The sequence below is a fragment of the Moschus berezovskii genome, chromosome 11 (genome assembly GCF_049115385.1).
Source record: "Moschus berezovskii isolate FMDL1 chromosome 11, NW_MosBer_1.0, whole genome shotgun sequence".
Classification (NCBI taxonomy): Eukaryota; Metazoa; Chordata; class Mammalia; order Artiodactyla; family Moschidae; genus Moschus; species Moschus berezovskii.
The window spans coordinates 87,858,266-87,877,329 of record NC_142470.1 but is presented as its reverse complement, the minus strand read 5'-3'; the positions used below and the strand labels follow the sequence as shown (position 1 = coordinate 87,877,329).

The window sequence follows — 19,064 nt, the reverse complement described above, 5'->3', positions numbered from 1 at the left end:
GGTCATCGCAGAGCCCCGAGCTGAGCTCCCTGTGCTACCCAGTTGCTTCCTGTTAGCTGTTTTACACATGGAGGTGTGTATGTCAGTGCTACTCTCTCAGCTCGTCCCACGCTCTCCTTCCCCCACTGTGTCCACAGGTCTGTGTCTCTATCCTGCCCTGCACATAGGTTCATCAGGACCATTTTTCTAGACACCATGCCTGACACAGTACTAGATCTGAACTGGGCAGCCAGCCCCAGAGTCTGAGCAGTGGTCTGAACCACCGTACAATCCTGCCAACAAACATGGGTATGTGGGAATTAAAGAAGGTGGAAGGAGAACAGAAAAAGAAAGGGAAAGGGAAAAGGGGGTATTTAAGAAAGGATGGCAGAGAGGGATGGTGAAAGTTAAAAAAAGAAGGAAAAGAAGAGAGCAAGGAAAAATCTTTCCTTGTACTTTTTGGGTATTGATACCCATCTTCTGGTTTCATCGTTAAGTACCCAGCAACCTATTGTGCGTATTGTTGTTTAATTGCTCAGTCATGTCTGACTCTTTGCAACCCCATGGACTGTAGCCCATCAGGCTCCTCTGTCTGTGGGATTTCTCAGGCAAGAATACTGGAGTGGGTTGCCATTTCCTTCTCCAGGGGATCTTCCTGACCAAAGTATTGAACCCACAGGCTGATTCCTTACCACTGAGCCACCTGGGAAGCGCATCGTGCATCCTGACTTATATTAAATCTGATTTTTGTATTTCCACCTTCTCCCCACAAGATAAGGAAAGAGAAAGACAGGGGGCATGGTGAAACTTATTTTAAATGACTCATTCTACTTGCTCTGTATGTAGGGGGAGAGCCTGCTTACAGACTACATGAACTACTGATTGATCAGTTAACAAAAATATTTCACTTCACAGTTAAAGATAAGGTCACATTGTAGAACCAAATATGGTTAATATCTTGGTGTTCTATGATTTTTTTTTACAGCTCCCAAACCTGTATTTTGCTCTACACGTCTAAAGTCAAATCATGTTTTAAAAATAGCTTTGTTGAAGTATAATTGTTATACAAAAAATGAACAAAGTGTGTAATTTGATATTTTTTGACATATATGTATATACCACTATGAAACCATCACTGCAAGATAATACAATCCTTCTCTCCTGACTCTCCCTACACCACCACCCCCACCCCCAACCACATATCTGTTTTCTGTCACTAGCAATTGCATTTTCTAGGCTTTTATATAACTGGGTTATATATTATGTACTCTCATTGTTGTCTGGTTTCTTTTACTCAACATTATTATTTTGAGATTCATTGATGTCATTCAGTTCAGTTCAGTTGCTCAGTCGTGTCCGACTCTTTGCGACCCCATGAACCACAGCAAGCCAGGCCTTCCTGTCCATCACCAACTCCTGGAGTTTACCCAAACCCATGTCCATTGAGTCAGTGATGCCATCCAGCCATCTCATCCTCTGTCTTCCCCTTCTCCTCCTGCCTTCAATCTTTCCCAGCATCAGGGTCTTTTCAAATGAGTCAGCTCTTCACAACATGTGGCCAAAGTATTAGAGTTTCAGCTTCAACATCAGGCCTTCCAATAAACACTCATTGCTGATCTCCTTTAGGATGGACTGGTTGGATCTCCTTGAAGTCCAAGGGACTCTCAAGAGTCTTCTCCAACACCACAGTTCAAAAGCATCAGTTCTTCGGCACTCAGCTTTCTTCATAGTCCAACACTCACATCCATACGTGACTACTTGAAAAACTATAGCCTTGACTAAACGGACCTTTGTTGGCAAAGTAATGTCTCTGCTTTCTAATATGCTGTCTAGGTGTGTGGAGCAATAGTTTATTCCTTTTTATTCCTGACTGGTATTTTGTTACATATGCCACAATTTTGTTGTTGTTTTTCTCCATTCACCTGTTAATGAACATTTGGGCAGTTGGCAGTATTTGATTATTAGAAATATATCTATGAATCTTCATATAAATTATTAAAATGGACATATGCTTTTGTTTCTCTTGGATAAATATTTAGGCAGAGAGTGGCTGAATTATATATTAGATTTATATCTAGCATTTTTTAAAACTGTCAAACTGTTTTCCAAAGTATCATTTTACAGTCTCACCAGCAGTGTATGAGAGTTCCACTTTCTCTCGCTTCTTGACAACACTTGGTATGATAAGTCTTTTGTTCTTTACTGACGTATAGTTGATTTACAATATTATATTAGTTTCATGTATTCAACAGTTACTCAGTTACATATTTTTCATTATAGATTATTACAGAATATTGAATACAGTTCCCTATGTTGTACAATAGAGTCAGTCTTTTGCATTTTAGCTGCTACTCTGGTACATAGTAACATCTACTTGGGATTTTAATTTGCATTTCCATAACCATGAAATTTGATGCTAAAGCTGAAGTTCCAATACTTTGGCCACCTCATGCGAAGAGTTGACTCACTGGAAAAGACTCTGATGCTGGGAGGGATTGGGGGCAGGAGGAGAAGGGGACGACAGAGAATGAGATGGCTGGATGGCATCACCGACTTGATGGACATGAGTTTGAGTGAACTCCGGGAATTGGTGATAGAGAGACCTGGCGTGTTGTGATTCATGGGGTTGCAAAGAGTCAGATGCGACTGAGCGACTGAACTGAACTGAATGACAAATTATACTGAACTTTTTTTCATGTACTTATTTACCATTCATATATCTTCTTTGGTGAAGTGTCATTCAATTTTTTTTGCCCATTATTTTAACTGAGTTGCTGATTTTCTCTTTTGTTGAATTTTGAGAGTTCTTTAGGTATTCTGGATAGAAGTCTTTTATTAGATACAGATTTTGCCAATGTTTTCTCTCCCTGTGGCTTGTCTTCCCTAATAGTGTCTTTCACAAGACAAATGTTTTTCATTTTGGTAAGACAATTTATATGTTCATGTATCTTGTTCTTGGTGCTGTATCTAAATATATTGCCTAATCCAAGGTCATAAAGATTTTATCCTATATTTTCTTCTAAAAGTTTTTTAATATTTGGTTTTACATTTAAATCTGTGACCTGCTGCTGCTGCTGCTGCTGCTAAGTCACTTCAGTCGTGTCTGACTCTGTGTGACCCCATAGACAGAAGCCCACCAGGCTCCCCCATCCCTGGGATTCTCCAGGCAAGAACACTGGAGTGGGTTGCCATTTCCTTCTCCAATGTGTGAAAGTGAAAAGTGAAAGTGAAGTCGCTCAGTCGTGTCCGACCCTTAGCGACCCCATGGACTGCAGCCTACCAGACTCCTCCATCCATGGGATTTTCTAGGCAAGAGTACTGGAGTGGCTTGCCATTGCCTTCTCCGAATCTGTGACCTATTCTAGGTTAATTTTTGTATATGATCTGAGTTATGGATTGAAGTTTATTTGTTGTGTGAATGGATTTGCAATTGTTCCATTACCATCTGCTAATTGTTTTTCCACTGAATTGCTTTTGCTCCTTTGTCAAAAATCAGTTTTTCGTATATATGTGGGTCTATTTGTGTACTTTCCGTTTTGTTCCACTGATCTATTGTCAGTAATAATGCCAGTAGCACCCTCGGTTAGTTACTTTAGTTTTCTATTGTCTTGAAATCAGATGTTCCTCCAAGCTTGTTCCTTTGCTAACTCTTTTTGACTACTCTAAGTTCTTTACATTTACATATGAATTTTAGAAATCTTTTTTTTTTTTTAGTTTCTTCAAAAAATCTACCTGGGATTTTGATTGGCATTGTATTGATTAATTTGTCTCCTCAACTCAAGGAGATGCACCCACTATGCACCGTTGCCTGGAAACTCTCCAGACAGTGGCCTGGGGCAATTGTAGGGCTTAACTCTGTTTATTATGTGTGTCTAGGGAACCACTGTCCTTTTTTTCCTGCTGACCATATCTTGAAAACTGATTCACATTCATTGTCCATGTTTTGGATTTTGAAAGACAGAAATTGTTAATTTGACAAGTTGTAACTGTGGCACTTTCCAGACTCTAACATATTGACTTTATTTTTTTAAAGAAGTTTCTAGAACATTCAAATATGTCTATTCCATAAAATAAAGCAAATTGAGCAATTGCACTATGAAATTAAATGATTAGACTTTGGTTAGAACTCTGAGATAATTTTTTTGTTTTTGTATAACATTCTTAAATTTTGGTCATAAAGTTTGCATATGAAGAATTAAATTGTATCTTTCCTCCTTCTTAAATACTTTATATTTACACTTTATATTTAAACTTTATTGTTTCCTGTACTTTGTCACATACTCTGTTCTTTTTGCCATAGATGTTAATTTTTAATGTCATTGTCTGTAGAAAGGGTATAGGATAGTTACACTGGTCCCTCGCCTGGCATAAGTGATTGACTTGTATTAATATTTTTCATTTCGGATGGTTTAGAAATGCCCCTCTCAGCCTCCTTTCTTGTTACAAATGGCATGCGACGACTTCCTCCACGGCACAGCTTCCCCAGGATGAGTGAGCCTTGGGAGGACTCCAACCCCTGGAGCACTGTGAGCTGGCCTGGGACCCTGTGGCAGTGGTTGGTCCATCTCTGCCCAGCCTCGGTGCCTTCAGTTCCCAGTCCCATCACACCCCAGCCATGAGGGGTCCCAGGAAGCCTTGAAACCCAGATCATGATGGGCCCTAAGCAGGAGACCAAGCAGCACCTTGTTAACATCCTTCTCCTTGGAGTCCAAGTCAGGGTCTAAAGCTCAGTGCAGGTCCCAGGAGCGAGCCGAGACTGGGGCCACTGACGTGCAGGCTGGAAGTCGCCCATTGACCCTCCCGCCCACCACATCCATCACAGTGTTCTCATGCCTAATATTTCAATGAAAGCTTTTTACTTGCTGAGATGGGTTGAGAAAGTGCTCCCAAAAGAGCAAAAATTTCTGCCTTCAGATATGAAGTGACAGAGAGCAGAGAAAGAGAAAAGAAGCCAGTAAGGCGAGGAGGCGGGTCAAGGACCAGACAAGAGGCAGCCAGCCTGAGGCAATGCCACGACCAGTCTTTCTCCTGCAGATTTAAGGTGCTCTCTTACTTCCCTAAAGACAATACAGAATTTTTTAAATTTTAGTGTTGTTTTTTTTTGGGGTGTTGCATAACCTTCATTCAATGAAATACAGACCACAGACTTGGATTAGGCATGGTGGTATTTCTATGACCCAATTATTATTTTTTTTTATTTTAATTTTATTTCTAGACTTTAGTTTCTGGTCTATTGTTTTAGCAATAAAGTAACTCCTGCAGTACCCCAGTGTGAAGCTTAAAATGATTTAAAGGACCATCCCTGACAGCATGGCAGGAGTACCTATTGTTTTGGAGTCTGTTTGACCCCTGGGCTCATTGCTAATGGATTGGAAAAATAAAAAGATGACCTATTATTTTTATTGCTTGAGAGACCTGGTCTTACAACGTATATGTATAGTGATAGCACACGTATCATGTTTATAACATTTTAAAAGTTTTCTTTTAAATGCAAAACCAGCCATGCTGTATAGTCATATTAAACTTTTAATTTTTCTAAGTGTTCTCATGCCTAATATTTCAATGAAAGCTTTTTACTTGCTGAGACGGATTGAGAAAATGCTGCCATCCTCCTCTGACCGTGGAAGAAACTGGAACAAAGGTTCGATTTGCTGGAGGTCACATACCGAGTTCAAGAGTGAGCAGTGACCAGCCCCTGTGTCCTGACTCTCAGCCTGGGCCTGTGCAGTGATGAAAGACATCATAATTGGAGCCATACAATCCATCTTAAACCACGTAAGATTTAACATCCTTCAGGAACTAACTCTATTTCCTTTTGTTTTCATTTACCAACCAAGTGATTAAAGCAGCTAAAAAGATAGATGTCTACAAAGACAGACTTCTTAAAATTTGTATAATTGCTAACTTGCCAAAAATGTACACGAAGTTCCCACAGTGAAGGAGATGGTTCATTGGATGGGAAAACAGTTATTTAAGGTGGGCTTTGGATAGGGAGTTTAGGGTATGTCTAAGATAAATTCATGGCAGTGGCCTGGAAAGATGCCTTCTTCTCCTTAGGGTATAATTTGCTTACATCTGGTTGTGGTCATTTCTCCAAAAGATGATGCTCATAGTCATACTTTGTTTCCCTTTTAATTTTGATGTAAAGATGTGATTTTTCACTGTTCCATAACTATAATTTACATTTCATAGCTTACTTAATGGAGATTATGGCCTATCTCACAGTTGCACCCCCCCCCCTCAAACATGGACTGCTTTATTTGGCTCACTGAGTTGGCCAAGAAATCTCAATGTGAAGGGTAAGATTATTTGGATTTTTCCCAAACTCAGCTAGATGCCATTAACACTGCTTTCCTTTATAAAGAGACCACCAGCTCGCTGGGATGTGGACGAGACAGCGGCACATCCCCTCCTGACCTTTCTCCTCCTTCTGGGGCTAGGTGTGCTCTCAGAGCAGGGACCCTCTTGGGGACGTACAGGCCCTGGGAGAGAATGCTCTTCTGAACTTAATTAGCTGGACCCCAGCTGAAGTTTCTAGATCAAGGGAAGAGCCAGTGGATTGAATCAGGTCTCAAAAGAATCATCTAACCAAGCACACAGTGACCCACTGCTGCCAGCCTCTGACTCAGCCTCAGTCCAACCAGATGCACGCATTTCAAGCACACAGTTTGCTGAGTTTAGACAAATGTTTATGCCAATGTCATCACAAGCAAGGTATAAAATATGTGCATCGCTCCAGAAAGTTCCCTTGTGTCCCATCCCACTCAATCTCACCTGCCCCAGAACTGGGGAACCTCAAATCTGCTTCCTGTCACTATAGGTTACTTATTTAATGATGGATGAATAAATGAGTTCATTCTTTCATTGAGCACATTTTTGAGATTCATCTATAATATTTTTATTGGGTGGGTATATCAATAGTTCATTCCATTTTGTTGCTGTAACATTGCATAGCTTGAATATGCAGCAAATTGTTTATCAATTCACCTGTCTGAAAGTGAAAGTCGCTCCATTGTGTCCGACTCTGTAACCCCATGGACTATACAGTCCATGGAATTCTCCAGGCCTGAATACTGGAATGGGTTGCCTTTCCCTTCGCCAGGGGATCTTCCCAACCCAGGGATGAAATCCAGGTCTCCTGTATTGCAAGCAGATTCTTTACTAGCTGAGCCACAAGAGAAGCCTAAGAGTACTAGAGTGGGTAGCCTGTCTGGGGTTGTTTGTAATTTGGGGTTATTATGAATGAACCTGATCTGAATATTCATGTAGAAGTCCTTCTAAGAATGTGTTTTTATTTGGAAAATGAAGTTGCTCAGTCATGTCCTACTCTTTGCGACCCCATGGACTGTAGACTACCAGGCTCCTCCATCCATGGGATTTTCCAGGCAAGAGTACTGGAGTGGGTTGCCATTTCCTTCTCCAGGGGATCTTCCCAACCCAGGGATCGAACCTGGGCCTCCCACATTGTAGGCAGACGCTTTACTGTCTGAGCCATCAGAGAAGTTTTATTGGAGGGTGGGGGTAAAAACCTAAAATAGGAATCATTGTGTTACTTGGTAAGTGTCTGTTAGTTTTAAAGGAAACTGCCGTGCTGTTTTTCAGACACTTGCACCATTTTGCATTCCCACTGAAATGTCTGAAAATTCCAGTGATCTACATCCTCACCAATACTTGGCATTTTAGCCGTTCTAATGGATGTGTGGCAACATCTCATTGTGGTTTTAATTATGACTAGTGATTTGAGCAGCAATTCTGTGCTTATTGGGTATTTCCTTCTGTGACTCAATCACTCTGACTAGCTCCATGATACTAAATTCAATACCATAGCCAAAAGCATCCTTGTAAGTTGCTGGCAGGTTGTTACTTTTTCTTTCTTGCCTTAATGCTGGCTGCTGCTAAGTCACTTCAGTCGTGTCCGACTCTATGCAACCCCACAGACGGAAGCCCACCAGGCTTCCCCGTCCCTGGGATTCTCCAGGCAAGAACACAGGAGTGGATTACCATTTCCTTCCACTCCATTACTCTTGCCTGGAAAATCCCGTGGCTGGAGGAGCCTGGTAGGCTGCAGTCCATGGGGTCGCTAAGAGTCGGACACGACTGAGCGACTTCACTTTCACTTAATGCTGGCAATACATAATAAATCTGACAGAAGCTGTGATTTCCTTCTTGTCCCAGGGTGAGACCATCCAAGCAGACTTTCAGAAATCCCCTGCATTGAACGCTGAGCAGGCAGATTGAGCCTATGGCATTGAGACATTGCTGGGAAAAGGGAAATACAAGCCATGTGTCCGTCCCTCTCCCTCCATTGCCCTTCTCTGCTGATACAAGCTCATGACTACTCCTGATTTCTGTGACCTCTCACAATACAGTCTATGCCACTTATAGTGATATTCAATTTAAATTTTTTTGAATTGTTACCTACTCCATATGCACATGTATTCATTCCCTAAATAAAATATACCCCATCTTATCTTTTGTATGTTTTTGCCACCTCTTCTTAATATCTTCTGCTTCTGTTAGGTCCATACCATTTCTATCCTTTATCAAGCCCATCTTTGCATGAAATGTTCCCTTGGTATCTCTGATTTTCTTGAAGAGATCTCTAATTGCATTGATCACTGAGAAAGGCTTTCTTATCTCTCCTTGCTATTCTTTCAAACTCTGCATTCAAATGGGTATATCTTTCCTTTTCTCCCTTGCCTTTCGCTTCTCTTCTTTTCTCAGCTGTTTGTAAGGCCTCCTCAGACAGCCATCTTGCCTTTTTGCATTTCTTTTTCTTGGGGATGGTCTTGATCCCTGCCTCTTGTACAATGTCACGAACCTCCATCCATAGTTCTTCAGACACTCTCTCTATCAGATCTAATCTGTTGAATCTATTTGTCACTTCCACTTTGTATAATCATAAGGGATTTGATTTAGGTCATACCTGAATGGTCTAGTGGTTTTCCCTACTTCCTTAAATTTAAGTCTGAAATTGGCAATAAGGAGTTTGGCCAGACATCCTGGAATATAAAGTCAAGTGGGCCTTGGGAAGCATCACTACAAACAAAGCTAGTGGAGGTAATGGAATTCCTGTTAAGCTATTTCAAATCCTAAAAGATGATGCTGTGAAAGTGCTGCACTCGATATGCCAGCAAATTTGGAAAACTCAGCACTGGCCACAGAACTGGAAAAAGTCAGTTTTCATTCCAATAACAAGGAAAGGCAATGCCAAAGAATGTTCAAACAACTGCAAAATTGTACTCATCTCACACGCTAGCAGAGTAATGCTCAAAATTCTCCAAGCCAGGCTTCAACAGTATGTGAACCATGAACTTTCAGATGTTCAAGCTGGATTTAGAAAAGGTAGAGGAACCAGATATCAAATTTCCAACATCTGTTGGGTCATTAAAGTAGCAAGAGTTCCAGAAAAATATCTACTTCTGTTTATTGACTCTGCCAAAGCCTTTGACTGTGTGGATAACAACAAACTGTGGAAAATTCTGAAAGAGATGGGAATACCAGACCACCTGACGTGCCTCCTCTGAAATCTGTATGCAGGTCAAGAAGCAGAAGTTAGAACTGGACATGGAACAACAGACTGGTTCCAAATTGGGAAAGGAGTATGTCAAAGCTGTATAGTGTCACCCAGCTTATTTAACTTAGATGCAGAGTACATCATGCAAAATGCCGGGCTGGATGAAGCACAAGCTAGAATCAAAATTGCCGGGAGAAATATCAATAACCTCATATATGCAGATGACACCACCCTTATGGCAGAAAGTGAAGAACAACTAAAGAGCCTATTGATGAAAGTGAAAAAGTTGGCTTAAAACTCAACATTCAAAAAACTAAGATCATGGCATCCGGTCCCACCACTTCATGGCAAATAGATAGGGAAACAATGGAAATAATGAGAAACTTTATTTTCTTGGACTCCAAAATCACTACAGATGGTGACTGCAGCCATGAAATTAAAAGATGCTTGCTCCTTGGAAGAAAAGCTATGATCAACCTAGACAGCACACTAAAAAGCAGAGACATTACTTTGCCAACAAAAGTCTGTATAACCAAAGCTATGGTTTTCCCAGTAGTCATGTACAGATGTGAGATTTGGACTATAAAGAAAGCTGAGCGCTGAAGAATTGATGCTTTTGAACTGTGATGTTGGAGAAGACTCTTGAGAATCCCTTGGACTGCAAGGAGATCCAACCAGTCAATCCTAAAGGAAATCAGTCCTGAATATTCATTGAAAGGACTAATGTTGAAGCTGAAACTCCAATACTTTGGCCACTTAATACAAAGAACTGACTCCTTGGAAAAGACCCTGATGCTGGGAAAGATTGAAAGCGGAAGGAAAATGGGACAACAGAGGATGAGATGGTTGGATGGCATCACTGACTGAATGGACATGAGTTTGAGCAAACTCCAGGAGTTGGTGATGGACAAGGAAGCTTGGTGTGCTGCAGTCCATGGGGTTGCAAAGATTCAGACACAACTGAACAACTGAACTGAAGTGAACATCTTATGTTGCTTCTGTGTTCCATGGTAGTGGTTTAGTAGCTAAGTCATATCTGACTCTTGCAACCCCATGGACTGTAGCCTGCCAGGCTCCTCTGTCCATGGGATTCTCCAGGCAAGAATACTGGAGTGTGTTGCCATTTCCTTCTCCTGGGAATCTTCCCAACCCAGGAATCAAGCCTAGCTCTCCTGCATTGCAGGCAGATTCTTTACCGACTGAGCTACAAGGGAAGCGCTTGTGTTTCCATGGTGCTCAATAAATACTTTCAAAAGTAAACTGGATTTTCATGGGGCTTCCCTGGTGGTTTAGATGGTAAAGAATCTACCTACATTGCGAGAGACTCAGGTTCAATCCCTGGGTCAGGAATATCCCCTGGAGATTTTCGTTAGAGAGAGTGAGACAGAGAGACAGAGATTGAACTTACTCTAGATTTCATGTGAACCCAAGCTTTTTATCTCCAGCACTTTATGAGATTCCTCCCCACCCACTCCCTTCTCTTGTTGACAGTGTAAAACAAACCAGTTAGCCTGGAAATTATCTTTATGAAATAAATCAGCATATTGTTTTGAGTTTTTGCCCCACATGTATTAATTCAAAAAGAACATATGTCTTCGTTCAGTAACAATTTGCAGAAAGCCAGACATCCCATAAAAAAGAATTTGTTGGTTGAGATGTTTATCCCTCCAGCTATCTTTTTCCTTTTTATGACCACAGAGAATACTAGTGTTTCTTTACTTTTCAGAATCATCTGCTCAGGAAGACTTCTGGCAGTGGCTCCGACAGGAAGTCTCGCTATGCTAAAGTTGTGGGTTATTGTCAGACCTGATTCCTTCCCACTCTTCAGTCTGCACATAAGTGTATCAGCTCCCACCCAGATACTGCCAGAAAGAGCATCTTTCAGTTGGAACACTACTTGTGTCACACGTGAGCCAGAGAGGCTGGGCCTAGACACACAGCTCACCCTCTAAACTGGCCTCTGTCATTCTGTGGTGCCTACATGATGGGGAGCTGTGGGTCCAGGGAGGCCCAGTGTACTGGTGCTTCACTACCACCGTCTGATATTTGTTGTCGTTGTTTAGTCACTAAGTCATGTCTGACTTTTTGTGACCCCATAGACTGCAGCACCCCAGGCTCCTCTGTCCTCCATTATCTCCTGGAGTTTGCTCAAATTCATGTCATTGAGTCGGTGATGCTATTTAACCATCTCATCCTCTGTCGCCCCCTTCTCCTCTTGCCCTCAATCTTTCCCAACATCACGGTCTTTTCCAATGAGCTGGCTCTTCGCATCAGGTGGCCAAAGTATTGAGTTTCAGCTTCAGCATCAGTCCTTCCAGTGAATATTCAGGACTGATTTCTTTTAGGATTGACTGGATTGATCTCCTTGCTGCCCAGGGGACTCTCAAGAGTCTTCTCCAACACCACAGTTCAAAAGCCTCAATTCTTTGGCCCTCAGCCTTCTTTATGGTCCAACTTTCAACAACCATATGTGACCACTGGAAAAACCATAGCTTTGACTATACGGACCTTTGTCAGCAGAGTGATGTCTCTGCTTTTTAATATACTGTCTAGGTTTTTCAGCTTTCCTTCCAAGGAGCAAGTCATCTTTCAATTTCATGGCTGCAGTCATGGTCCTCAGTGATTTCAAAGCCCAAGAAAATAAAATCTGTCACTGTTTCCACTTTTTCCCCTTCTATTTGCCATGAAGTGATGGGACTGGATGCCATGATCTTCATTTTTTGAATGTTAAATTTTAAGCCAGCTTTTTCACTCTCCTCTTTCCCTTCATCAAGAAGCTCTTTAGTTCCTCTTCACTCTACCATTAGAGTGGTATCGACATATCGAAGATTGTTGCTATTTGCCCTGGTGATATTGATTCCAGCTCGTGATTCATCTAGCTCAGCGTTTCACATGATGTACTCTGCATAGAAGTTAAACAGAGTGAAAATATACAGCTTTTTTGTACTCCTCTCCCAATTTTGAACCAGTCTGTTGTTACATGTCTGGTTCTGTTACTTCTTCACCCACATATAGGTTTCTCAGGAGACAGGTAAGGAGGTCTGATATTCCCATCTCTTTAAGAATTTTCCACAGTTTGTTGTGATCCACACAGTCAAAAGCTTTAGCATAGTCAATGAAACAGAAGTAGATATTTTTCTGAAATTCCCTTGCTTTCTCTATGATCCAACAAATACTGGCAATTTGATCTCTGGTTCCTCTGCCTTTTTTAAACCCAGCTTGTAGATCTGGAAGTTGTTGGTTCACGTACCACTGAAGCCTAACTTGAAGGATTTTGAGCGTAGTGTTACTGTCTGACATACAGGAGGACATTGAGAGGGCCACAAAAATCAGATTTTTTCACAGGAGAACTAAGGTTTTTCAAACATTGAGCCTCAGTAAACTGATTTTCCATCAACCAATAAGATAACCAATATCCATAATGATCCATAAAGCCTTCAAGATCTTGAAGTGCTTTCTGCATTAAAAAGGAAACAGTAGGGAATTCCCTGGCAGTCCAGTGATTTGGACACTGAGCTTTCACTGCTGAGGGTCCAAGTTCAATCCCTGGTCAGGGAACTAAGATCCCACAATTTGTGTGTTGAGGCCAAAAAAAAAAAAAAAGAGTAAATAAAATAGTAAATTATATATGCTAAATGTTAATATTTTATTCCCTGGCAGTCCAGTGATTAGAACTCTGAGATTTTACTGCTGAGGGTCCAAGTTCGATCCCTGGTCAGGGAACTAAGATCCCACAAATTGTGTGGTGAGACCAAAAAAAAAAAGGGAGGGGGAGTAAATGAAAGAGTAAATCATATGTGTTAAATGTTAATATTTTAATAAAAATGCTTGAATAATGAAAATCATGTTTGAAACATTTTTAAAAATTGACATCTCCCAATATACTTACATTTATTTATACCATATATAAGATACATAAATATAATTTCTAATGTATACTTATATAATATAAATTATAATTTAAAATTGCATTAACTCTCCAAGAATAACATTAATTTTCCAAGCCAGGCTTCAACGGTATGTGAACCGTGAGCTTCCAGTTGTTCAAGCTGGATTTAGAAAAGGCAGAAGGACCAGAGATCAAATTGCCAACATCTGCTGGATCATCGAAAAAGTAAGAGAGTTCCAGAAAAGCATCTATTTCTGCTTTATTGACTATGCCAAAGCCTTTGACTGTGTGGATAACAATAAACTGTGGAAAATTCTGGAAGAGATGGGAATACCAGACCACCTGACCTGCCTCCTGAGAAATCTGTATGCAGGTCAGGAAGCAACAGTTAGAACTGGACATGGAACAACAGACTGGTTCCAAATTGGGAAAGTAGTATGTCAAGGCTGTATATTGTCACCCTGCTTATTTAACTCATATACAGAGTACATCATGCAAAATACCGGGCTGGATGAAGCACAAGCTGGAATCAAGATTGCTGGGAGAAATATCAATAACCTCAGATATGCGGATGACACCACCCTTATGGCAGAAAGTGAAGAAGAACTAAAAAGCCTCTTGATGAAAGTGAAAGAGGAGAGTGAAAAATTTGACTTAAAACTAGACATTCAGAAAACTAAGATCAAGGCATTCAGTCCCATCACTTCATGGGAAATAGATGGGGAAACAGTGAAAACAGTGACAGACTTTATTTTGGGGGGCTCCAAAATCACTGCAGATAGTGACTTCAACCATGAAATTAAAAGATGCTTGCTCCTTGGAAGAAAAGCTATGACCAACCTAGACAGCATACTAAAAAGCAGAGACATTACTTTGCCAACAAAGGCCCATCTAATCAGAGCTATGGTTTTGCCAGTAGTCATGTATGGATGTGAGAGTTGGACTATAAAGAAAGCTGAGTACTGAAGAATTGATGCTTTTGAACTGTGGTACTGGAGAAGACTCTTGAGAGTCTCTTGGACTGCAAGGAGATCCAACCAGTCCATCCTAAAGGAAATCAGTCCTGAATATGTGTTGGAAGGACTGATGCTGAAGCTGAAACTCCAATACTTTCACCATCTGATGTAAAGAACGGACTCCTTGGAAAAGACCCTGATGCTGGGAAAGATTGAAGGTGGGAGGAGAAGGGGATGACAGAGGATGAGATGGCTGAATGACATCACTGACTCGATGGACATGAGTTTGAGCAAGCTGTGGGAGTTGGTGATGGACAGGGAAACATAAGAGTGCTGCAGTCCATGGAGTCACAAAGAGTCAGACATGACTAAGCGACTGAACTGAACTGAATTATGTAATTAATTAATTATGTAATATATACTCTACTGAAATGTTCATGATGAAGCACTAGCATACAGGACATTTTAAAGGGTAAGATTACCTCCTTTCTTGACTAAAAGAGAAATTCTTAGCAAAGCATAAATAAAGGGATACTTTCTTAACAGGATGAAAGATATTTATCTCAGCACATCATGCTTATGAACACAGAATTTAGAAGCATTTGTATAGAAGCCACAACTAAAATAAGGATGATATTGTCACTACTATTATTTAATATTGTTTTGGAAGTACTATCTCTAATTAGAAAAGATACTTTAATTACAATACAATATTTTAAATTAATATATTAACAAGGAATAATAAATATCATCCTTTATATAGGTAAATAAACTTTTATGCATAAGAAATGTGAGAAAATTAAGTTCAAACTATTTACGGTAATGAGAATTTACTGAGCTAGTGCAGTAAAACATTAATGTGTAGAAGGCAATAGCCGTTACCAATACAAATAACAAGCAGATAGAAGATGTAATAAAAGGTAATATCTCATTTACCAGTACCACAGTAAATCAAATATCTAGGAATAAATAAGGTTCATACCTGATACATAAGCAAAGAATCCGCCTGCAGTGTGGGAGACCTGGATTCGATCCCTGGGTTGGGACGATCTCCTGGAGAAGGGACCAGCTATCCACACACTCCAGTATACTGTCCTGGAGAACTCTATGGACTGTAGAGTTCATGGGGTCACAAAGAGTCGGACATGACTGAGTGACTTTCACTTTCACATAAGCGAAAGTCTAAGCATTCCAAGGGTTTGAATAAATAGAAAGATATAGTGTATTTTGACTAAGGAGACAGCATCCTAAGAGTCAACAAAGGTTCCTCAGTAAATCTACAAATTAAGTGTAATTCCAATTAAAGCACCAACAAGACTCTTTTTTTTTTTGGGTGAAATTAAGGTTTTATTGCTTATTACATCATTCCATACAATTTTACATAAACAGACTTTGAGAAAATATACTGGGAGTATTAACCAGATGCTGGCAACCTTGATGAGGATGTTCAAGTGTTTTACACAAGGTAGTAAGAGGCACCACTGCCACCATCGCCCCCCCCGGAATTTGTACATTTCATATAAAAAGAGTAAAAACAGTTCATTGGCATTTAACTAGCATCATTCTTTGTAATCTATGAACCACGACACACCTGAATAATTTCAGAATCTTCTGCATAAAACAGCATTGTTTCCTACTAGCAGATGTAGCAGTTTTAGTTTCTTCAGAAAACAAGCAAATCGGCACGACAAAAACTACGCACGCAACATGAAAAGTTAGCGTATTCCAGTGGTCCTCAATTTTGATGTCTCTATCAGACTAATCCAAGCAATAAAAATGTGATTCAGCATTTAAGAATGAGACTGAGCTTCTTCACTGCAGTTATGCTTACGTGAGAATTCAAGCGATCTAACTGACGCCTATGTGAACCTAGCAAAAACCATGACTACAACAATCTGCTCTTTTGCTAAGGAAACGTCTTTAAAAATTTACCATTTGTTAGAAACTTAGACCCAAGCTGCACAGGTATAATTTGAGGGACCAACAGCCAACCTTTCCAGAAACCATGGCAGTAGTGTAAGTATTTTTGAAGCTGGGGAGCACAGACTATCTCACATACATGTCAGTAACTTCCTGCTAAAACTGCACTAATAGTTTCCTCTGTTAATGACTTAAAAAAAAAAAAAAATCCAGCAAGTACTACAGTTCAGCATTTGAAAGATTTCCAAGTCTATTTGTACACAGATGCCTGGGCTGAGACAAACATTTGGGTACTGGAAAATCAACAAGGCTTAAAATGTGGTTTTATGTGAAACCACTTAGAAGAACTCAGTTACCAAACAACTAAAAATATACAATGGATAAATAGGAATTTATTAAAACCGCTGTCTTTAACAATATAAAAATTAAATATTAAGGCATCTTTTACTCCCATGTAGATATATGCAGCAGAGAGAAATGGTTTAAATAGGAACCAGCACTTCTATTCAAATATTTTCTAATGTATTTGGCAGATCTTTTTTTTTTCCCCTTTCTCTGATTCCACGTATCATTGAAAGCTCTCAGGATCAAACATCATTACCGAAATCAAAAGTATTAACAGATCTACATTTCTTAAAAAGCAGTTAACCCTTGAAAAATAAAAAGGACCTAGAAAGAATATTACATATAAAGTTCAAATACTAGTATTTAAATTTCTCTGAAGCAATTTACGCTTCAATAATTAAGAGAAAGAAGGAACAAAGCCTATTAATATGGATCATACTGTGAACACATCGTTCACTCACTATTCTCCTCTGGGATAAAAATTTGAAAAGGGCTTGAAACTCCTTTAAAAAATATCACACCCACCGGAATAAGATCACATAAATTGACATCGAATATTTATAATTCCTCGTATTTGTTTATAATTGGTTCCATGAAGTATACTAAACAGTAACATTTTCACCTTTTATTAAGGCAAGTTTGTGAAAATAATTTAATAAAACCAGATTCCTTTACTTTCAGCTTGAAACTTTTTTTTTTTACATAAGAAACATACAAAACAATTGTTTTATAAAAAGCCACCTCAATACCCAAAAAGAGTAATGAAAGATTTTGAACTCCGTTTACTTCTTAAAGGATGCTCTTCCTTCGTCTCAGATTCCAAGGGCTATTCATCATCTTTAGAGCCAGTTTTGCTCAAATGCTTCACCACATCAACCCAGTTCCATCCTCGAGGAAGTTCTCCTTTGTGATCTGTTTTATCCGCCAGCTTACGTTTCTGGGCTTTTGAGAGTTGTTCCTTTTTATCTTTTTTCTTACTTGATGGAGCTGTGTTAGGAGTTTCAACTGAGATGATATTGCTTATGGATGTAGCAGAATGAACAGGATGATGGTTCTCCATGAACTGCTCCTTATTGTCCTTGGCGTATTCAAACAACGTGTAGGTCATGGCCGTCCCGAGGTGGACTTCCACTGCTTCCTGTAACTTGGCTAATATGTTCTGTTTTACATCTGATGATATGGTGTTGTTAAAAAAGGCATTCATGGATATGATGGGAGGTGTCTGCGGATAGGTAACTGTCCAGGAAATCTCTATGAGGAAGGCTTTGGGATCCCCGTTTTCACCTATCCTGTATTGAAATGAAACTGGACTTAATTCCCGGAAACTTTCATCTCCTTCATAAATAGAGCGTAATGCCTCCAGTTCCATCTCCTGGTCTTCGTTGGCACCCACCGCCCCGGTCACGGGGCGCACGGCGTTTCGCGACAACGAAGAGGGCCCCGAGGCCGGGCCGCTCCCTCTCCGGCGCCCTGGGCTGCTGAGACACAGCTTCGCGCGGCAGAAGAAGAGTCGCGCGCCCCCGATGCCCGGGCTGAGCAGAGCCGTCGGGCCGCGGGGCTGGGGACCGGGAGGCCGCGGCCGCCGGGGCGCCCGGGGACTCGGAGGAGCGGCCAACAAGACTCTTTTTTTGTGTTCTAAGATTTAAATGGAAAAACAAACAGCAAGCATCTTTGTGCAAATTCTGAAACAGTCAAGTGAAGGCAACCATACCGTGCAGAAGTGAAAAATGTACTATAAATCTATGATAATTACTGCAGTATTGTGAATGAATAGGTAAACAGATCAGTGAAACAGAAGTGAAAGGTCATAAATACATCCAAATACACAGTCAAATTTAATATGTGATAAAAGTGGTGTGTAAAATGGATCTTTCAAAAATGACCACCAGGCCATCAACAGATGAATGGATAAAGAAGCTGGAATACTACTCAGCCATAAAAACAATGCAGTCTTGCATTCATGACAGCACGGATGGACCTTAAAGATATTATGCTAAGTTAAACCAGTCAGATGGAGAAAAACCACATAATCTCACTAATATGTTGAATATTTAAAAACTAATAAACAAATAAAAACAAAATAAATGAACAAGCTGAACAAAAACATGTAGACACAGAGAACAGAGCAGTGGTGACCAAAGGGGAAGGGACAGGGGAAGGGAGAGCAAATTGAGTAAAAAGGGTCAACTGCATAGTGATGGGTGGAAAATAAACATTGGGTAGTAAGCACGTGGTAGGGTATACAGAAGTAGCAATATTATGTTATTAATCAATGTTACCTCAATTAAAAAAAAATAAGTCCCTGGAAGAAAAGGGAGGATGTGAAGATAGTCTGTGAAATTAAGCAGCTGGTTTAGAACTAGTTTAACCAGCAGAAGGCAGCAGCATCTTGAGATCTGCCCTCGCACAGCAGCATGATACTCAGAGCCTCTTCAGGGTACCAGCCGTGTTACACAGA

The 19,064-nt window shown here is 40.3% G+C and overlaps 1 protein-coding gene and 1 pseudogene across 3 annotated transcripts in view; one reads left to right on the top strand and one right to left on the bottom strand.

Annotated features, from left to right (window-relative positions):
• RMDN2 (regulator of microtubule dynamics 2) overlaps nt 1–13,265 on the top strand; it is an 86,573-nt gene extending 73,308 nt beyond the window's left edge. Inside the window, exons 12-14 of one of the 3 annotated variants that reach the window (XR_016038615.1) lie at nt 2–5,020; nt 5,549–5,754; nt 8,155–13,265. Coding sequence is in view for 1 of the 3 variants with exons in the window: in XM_055399118.2 (XP_055255093.1) it covers nt 2–56 (55 nt within the window). In the remaining 2 variants the exon portion in view is untranslated. Of the gene's footprint in view, nt 1 lies in introns of all 3 variants that reach the window. The other 2 variants (XR_008682377.2, XM_055399118.2) reach the window with 2 other exon arrangements.
• A 2,396-nt stretch (nt 13,266–15,661) lies between these two features.
• LOC129540068 (RWD domain-containing protein 4 pseudogene) lies at nt 15,662–18,110 on the bottom strand (annotated as a pseudogene).
• Nucleotides 18,111–19,064: the final 954 nt, after the last annotated feature.